At 52.6% G+C, this 6911-nt stretch overlaps 1 protein-coding gene across 1 annotated transcript in view; it reads left to right on the top strand.

Annotated features, from left to right (window-relative positions):
- Positions 1-4724: 4724 nt before the first annotated feature.
- The window catches only part of MECR (mitochondrial trans-2-enoyl-CoA reductase), a 7848-nt gene continuing 5661 nt past the window's right edge, over positions 4725-6911 (top strand). Inside the window, exons 1-2 of the mRNA XM_027661119.1 lie at positions 4725-4900; positions 6433-6530. Of these exons, the coding sequence (XP_027516920.1) occupies positions 4725-4900; positions 6433-6530 (274 nt within the window). The remainder of the gene's footprint in view (positions 4901-6432; positions 6531-6911) is intronic.

The raw sequence follows: 6911 nt of genomic DNA, 5'->3' as shown, positions 1-6911 counted from the left end.
AATTTAAAGGAGGATTAAAAAAACCCAACAAAACAAAACACAGAGAGGCCAGAAATGGCTGTCAGTGTGCATAGAAAATGAAATAAAATCTCCTTGGACATCCCATCCCACTGCCTTCGCCACCACACAGAGCCGGGAGCATCGAGCACAAGCTTTAAGGTGAAGGATTCAAGAGTTTATGGGATTGTCCAGCCCTCATCAGAGGTGTTAAAGGAGGGATTCAGGGATAAGCCAAGGATTATGTAAAGCAGGTCTTTAAGGACAATGTGTTTTTCATTCAAAGGTTCAGGCATGTCTAATAAAAGGGGATCTACGTCAGAGCCAGGGGGCTCTGCCAGCATGGCTGGGTTTGGGGAGAGTGGGGCTCCAAATGGGAAAAATAACAGCCCTAAGCCTTGTAAAAACCAGGAGGTGGGGATGGACCTGGCCCCAAGACTCTCCACTCTTCACAGGAGGAGGATGGTGGCTGCAGTGACCAGGAAGAAAAGGTCGGTGCAGCCCCTCCACAGGGTGATCCTGAGCACCCCTTTCTCTGCTGGGAAAAGGGAATTATTTTGCAGATTGTTTTACCTGTTGGTGCATCCCAGCCCTGGGATCCCAGCCCAGTATCCTGACCCAATGTCCAGAAGATCCAGCAGGGCTTGGACCACCTCTGGCTGTCGTGGGACAGCCACTGAGATGTAACACCAAAATCCCCCCCCCCCAAAACCTGTTCCCAGTGATCTCTCCAGCCTCAGCTTCCCTAATTATTCCTAAGCTAAGCAGACACACTTTCAATTTCTCCACCAAAAAGGCAATAGATTATTATTCCCTTTAATTAAAAAGTGTGTCAATTTTATAAGCAGTTAATTAATAATTCCACATTAACTTGATTGAGTGCTGGGAGAGCACTGTGCTCCTGGGGTCGGGCTTAACCTGCTGGGGTTATCCCCCCTAAACCAGGGGATAAAATCTCTGTCCTCAACAGGTTTCAGGGATAAAATCACAGCAAGTGTCACCCAGGTGCTTGTTCCCACCCTGCTCTGCACAAACTTATTGGCAGCACTTCTGCTTTCAGGCCATGACTGAGTATGAGCAACTCCAATTAATCAGTGGCTGCATAAATCATAATATGATAAATTATAGCTCATTAACAATAGCAGGAGGAGCACAGAGCATCACTCCTTCCCCTGGCCAGATCCAAGTGCTGAGGAACCATCTCCTCTTCCTCCTCTCCCCACCCACTCCCAAACCCTCAACTGCAAAGTGGATTTTCATGCATCTCTCCTACAAAAAAGTGCAATTCCAGGATATGAAGTAGTCATTAATCACCCAGAAATTGTGCTTGTTACAGGAGAAACATCAACAAAATAATCATAAATTGTCTGCCAGCCCCCGTTTGTGGGGGCACAGGTTTGTAAGGGGATGGAGAGGCCTCTCATTTGGCTGCTTTAATTAGTGATTAACCCTTTGCCACACGCTGCTGAGCTCTTTGGGCTGGAAGTCAGCTTAAAGAAGACAGAAGTTCTCCATCAACCTGCACCTCAGGAAGTCCCCCATCATCCCCACATCACCATTGGCCAGTCAGAGCTCTAATCAGTCCAGCAGTTTAATTACCCAGGGAGCCTCATCTCCTTGGATGGTGAGGTTGGCGGGGAGATAGACAACAGGTTAGCAAAGGCATAGAGAGCTTTTGGAAAACTCCATAAAAGAGTTTGGTGAAATAAACACCTGAAGAAAAGTACCAAGATCAGTGTTTACAGAGCCATAGTGCTGTCTGCTCTCTTATATGGATCTGAATCGTGGGTCATCTACAGCCACCACCTGCGACTCCTCGAACGCTTCCATCAACGCTGCCTCCGTACAATCCTAAACATCCACTGCTCAGATTATGGGACCAATCCATCTGTTCTAGAACAGGCACAGTCACAAGCATTGAGGCCACGTTGCTGAGAACACAGCTGTGCTGGGCAGGGCACGTCTCCAGGATGAAGGACCAACCACCCCCTCCCTAAGATCCTGCTTTATGGGGAACTTGCCACCGGCTGCCGCAAGAGAGGAGCCCCAAAGAGGAGATACGAGGACTGCCTGAAACAACATCTCAGCCTTGACCATATTGATCAACATAACTGGTCTACTCCTGCCTCCAACTGGGAGGTCTGGAGACACACTGTGTTCAACGCTGTGCTTCCTTTGAGAACGCAGCAGGATCACTCTTGAGGAGAAAAGACAACGCAGAAAGAATCGTGCCTTGCAGAATTTACCACCTAAGGAGTCTTTCTGCTGTGCCTTTTGCAACCAGACGTGCCTGTCTCATATTGGCCTTTTCAGCCACCACTGTGTTTGTAACAAACGTGGGTAGAGCCCTCCCCAAATCTTTGTTTGTGAGGCCCGGCCATGACAGTGACTGACGCAGTGCAGAGTGTGGGCACCACGTCTCACTGGCACCACCACCATCCTCTGTTGTGCCCAAACCACTGGTGCAGCCACCCCAGCATAAAAGGTCTGAAGTATTCTTGGAGCCCTTGGAAAGCTGCATGTTGTAAGGTTATTAAAATCCTATTATTTTATTGTTCTGGTCAGATTAAAACACTGATGTAAAGCATCCAGCCATGCTGGAGACAGCACACCCCACTCAGCCTCCTGAGGCCCATTCCTGCCCAGTGGTAAAGGTGCTGCCAGGACATGGATTGTGCTCAGGATCCCATTAAACTGTGGGAGAAGTCTATTTTTAGTGCTGTAGAGTGGGGACAGAATTGATCCCCGAAACTGCAGATGCCAAAGTCTGGGAGGCGCGGGATGTGACCACTTCCCTTTGGAGCTCCCAACCCACCAGGGACACCCCCTGCTCCCACCAAGGGGTTCTCAACCCCCTGGAATGCTCTGGGCCGTGGGGACTAGTGGAGCTCCAGGGCTGGCATAGGGAGGTGTTAAGGAAGGAATCCTGGCATGGTGTTAAGGAAGGAATCTGCTAATTCCACAGACTGTGCTGAGCAAACCAAGATTCATATACAGGGTGCTCCCAACACCCGGAGAAGTCCAATCTCACATGAGGAATCATTTTTAAGCCCTGCTGTTTGTTCTGCTGTGACAGGTCGATGGGGAAGGCAGGAGGCTCCGCTTCCCTTTTCCCCCTCCAATCTCATCAGCTTTAATTGGAAGAATAAATGAGACCTTTCCTTCAAGATAATTATACAAAACATTGAATTAAATTACTATCAGAGATTTTTTTTCCTCTCCACTTGTGTCAGGCATCTGTTGTTTTAAATAATCATCTGATGAACATTTCCCTGCAGCTCTCCCTGCCTGTGGTGGGTGCATTCGTCCCAGAAAGGGTGGCTGGAAATAAATCAAAGAAAAGGGGCTTTTCTCCCTAAAACACAGAATGGTTTGGCTCAGAAAGGCCTGAAAGCTCATCCACTTCCACCCCCAGGGACACCTTCCACTAGCCCAGGTTGCTCCAACCTGGCCTTGATTGCTCCAGCTTCCAGGGATGGGATGTTGGTGAAGTGCTGGGAGAGCTGGAGTTGAGCACAGCCCACACGAGGTTCCTGAGGTCGGGCTTAACTCCTGGGGTCGGGCTTAACCTGCTGGGCTCAACTCCTCCTCCTAAACCAAGGGATAAAAATCTCTGCTGCCAACAGGTTTTTAGGGATAAAAATCACAGCAAATCACAGCGAGTGTCACTGTGGTGCCACTCAAGCATCAGAGCTCAAAACGATGATCTTAGAGGTCTTTTCCAACCTAAATAATTCCAGGGTCCTGCTATCACACAGATGTAGCAGGATGTTCCTGTGCCCACCCACCAAGGCTTCTGGGCTGGCACAAGGAGCTTGGCTGTGCTGACATTGGCACAGTTAAGGATTTTAGGAGGAGCGTTGGGACAACCAGCCGGGAAACATCATCATCATCATCATGGCTGGGCTTTGTGAATGAAGATTTAAGAAGGCTCTACCCACGTTTGTTACAGGCACACTGGTGGCTTATGAGGCCAATACGAGATAGACACAGCAGAAAGACTCCTTAGGTGGTAAATTCTGCAGGGCACGATTCTTTCTGCGTTGTCTTTTCTCCTCAAGAGTGATCCTGCTGCATTCTCAAAGGCATCAGCAGCGTTGAACACAGTGTGTCTCCAGACCTCCCGATTAGAGGCCAGAGTAGACCAGTTATGTTGATCAATATGGCCAAGGCTGAGATGTTGTTTCAGGCAGTCCTTGTGTCTCCTCTTTGGGGCTCCTCTCTTGCAGTAGCCAGCGGCAAGTTCCCCATAAAGCAAGATCTTAGGGAGGGGGTGGTTGGTCCTTCATCCTGGAGACGTGCCCTGCCCAGTGCAGCTGTGTTCTCAGCAACATGGCCTCAATACTTGTGACTGCTGCTTGTTCTAGAACAGATGGATTGGTCCCATAATCTGCCCAGTGGATGTTTAGGACTGCACGGAGGCAGCGTTGATGGAAGCGTTCTAAGCCGGGAAACAACCACCCAGCCGGGAAACAAACAACCACCCAGCCGGGAAACAACCACCCAGCCGGGACGACCTCGCTGAGCCCCCACCCACTCATCGCAGGAGTGGCCGGGCCGCCTTAAGGCGGGAGTGGGCGGGGCCGACCGGGGGGGCGGGACTGCCCTGGCGGTGTCACCGGGGAGAGCCGAGCGGGGCCGAACGGGGCCGAGCGGGGCCGAACTGAGCCGAAGTGAGCCGAGCGGGGCCGAACGGGGCCGAGCGGCGCCGAACGGAACCGAGCCGAATGCAGCGGGCGGCAGCGCGGGTGCTGCGGGGGGCGCGGAGCCCCCCAGTTCGGACCCCCCCAGTTCGGACCCCCCCAGTTCGGACCCCCCCAGTTCGGGCTCGCTCGGCCTCGGCGGGGTCCGCCCCCCGCGGGCTGGTCTATGAGCGACACGGGGAGCCCCCGAGCGTGGTGCAGTAAGAGGGGGGACATTGGGGGTGCAGGGGGAGCTGTGTTGGGGTGGGTTGTAATAGGAGTGCAGGAATAGGGGGGACAGCGGGGGTGCAGGGGGGTGTGTTGGGGTGCATTGCAGGGGGGTGCAGGAATAGGGTTGGGGGTGTTGCAGTGCAGAGGGGGCTGCACTGGAGTGCACTGTAATAGGGGTGCGGGAATGGGGTGAGGGTGCGGGGGGTTGTATTGGGGTGTATTGTAATGCGGTGCAGGAACGGGGGGACGGTGGGGGTGCAGGGGGGCTGTGTTGGGGTGTATTGTGATGAGGTGCAGGAATGGGGGCGTCACTGGAGGTGCAGGGAGGGCCCTGTTGGGGTGCATCGCAGGGTGGGTGCAGGAGTGGGGTGGGGGTGAATTTGGGGGCCATTGTATTGAGGGGGGGCAGGTGTAGGGCCAAGGCTGGGGTGGGGGCTGGCAGAGGGGTGCAGGGTGGGATGGGGTTGCAGGTGAGCTCTGGGGTTGCTGGAGGGCTGCTTTGGGGGTGCAGTGCACAGGGTTGGGGGTTACTCACCCCAGGGGCAGGGGGTGGGGAGGGGTTGCAGCTCCCTGTGTGCAGTGCCAAGGGTGCCCAGAGGCTCCTGAGCACACAGGGGGACCCTGGGGGTGCCCCCATGGTCTCAGAGGCAGATGCTGAGGGGGTCCCCTCGTCCCCCACCAACCTGCTGCCACTCCTTCCCCATTCTTGCCTAATTTGGGGTATGATGGGGAGGTCTGAGCCCTCAGTAGTGCTGCACCCCAAATTCATCCTGGGTTGCTTCCCATCCATGGGGATTCTCTTTGAGGTCCCAGTTTAGGGACCAAGCTGGTCATGAGTGTTTCTGGGGACAGCAGCTGGTGCTTGATGTCATCATGAGCCAAAGAACCTTGGAAGGAGAAAGTCACATTTTAGTGGATTTTAGGCCTTTTTTTTGGAGGGGGAGACCTCGAGGCCTTGCTGCCCTGCTTGCACCAGCTCAGGTCACCCCTAGAAATGCCAGTGCATTATCTGGGTACATCCAGACACCGAACCCCCTGATTTTTTGGGGAAGGACTTTTGCTTTTCCAAAATTGTGCAACAGTGCTTTTCACCACTGATGTTTGCTGCCGTCACCCCATTTCTTCTGCAAGGCCAGTCTCGTGCTTCCTGACTTCTCCTTTTCTCACAGATTTCTGAAAACATCCCAGTTCCTGTAAGGCTCAAACTGGGCAGGACAAGCCGTAAAATCCCCAGTTGGTTGAAACTGTGGTTTTTTACACAATCTGTTGAATTTGTTAAAATTAATGAGTGTCACCTGGCCTGGTGACACGGTGTTATGTTGGGTGGTTGGCTTTTAGTAGCCTCCACCAAAAACCTGTCCATTTGTCTGATATAAATCCAGTTTTTTAATGGGATGGGGAAGGCAGTGCTGCTAATTTAAGTGTTTGGAGGTGATATAATCACCTTCCCTCTTCAACCACAGCACAAAACACATCACCAGGCTGGTCTTAATGCCCTTTTCCTTTGTGTCTCCCTGTTCAGACTGAAGGATCTGGAGGTGCCCAACCTGGGAGACTCTGATGTCCACGTCAAGATGTTGGCGGCTCCCATCAATCCCGCTGACATCAACATGATCCAAGGTGTGTGTTGGATCAATACTTTGCATATTGAGTCTTGTGGGATGCTCGGAATCACAGAATGTTCTGAGCTGGAAGGGACCCCCAAAGACCAGCAAAGTGCAGCTCCTGTCTTGGAAGGTTTGGAGATGGCTCTTGGGATGGGAATGTCAGGGGTGTCAAAGTCCAACTCCAGTGTCTTGGAGGGTTTGGAAATGGCCCCTGGAATGGGAATGTTTGGGGTGTCAAACACTGGATGTCTTGGAGGGTTTGGAAATGGTCCCTGGGATGGGGATGTCTCAGGTATCCAAGTCCAGCTCCTGTCTTGGAGGGTTTGGAAATGGCCCCTGGGATGGGGATGTTGGGGTATCAAAGTCCAACTCCAGTGTCTTGGAGGGTTTGGAA

The sequence above is a fragment of the Corapipo altera genome, unplaced genomic scaffold, assembly GCF_003945725.1.
Source record: "Corapipo altera isolate COAL_440 unplaced genomic scaffold, ASM394572v1 201, whole genome shotgun sequence".
Classification (NCBI taxonomy): Eukaryota; Metazoa; Chordata; class Aves; order Passeriformes; family Pipridae; genus Corapipo; species Corapipo altera.
This window is presented reverse-complemented; position numbering and strand designations above follow the sequence as displayed.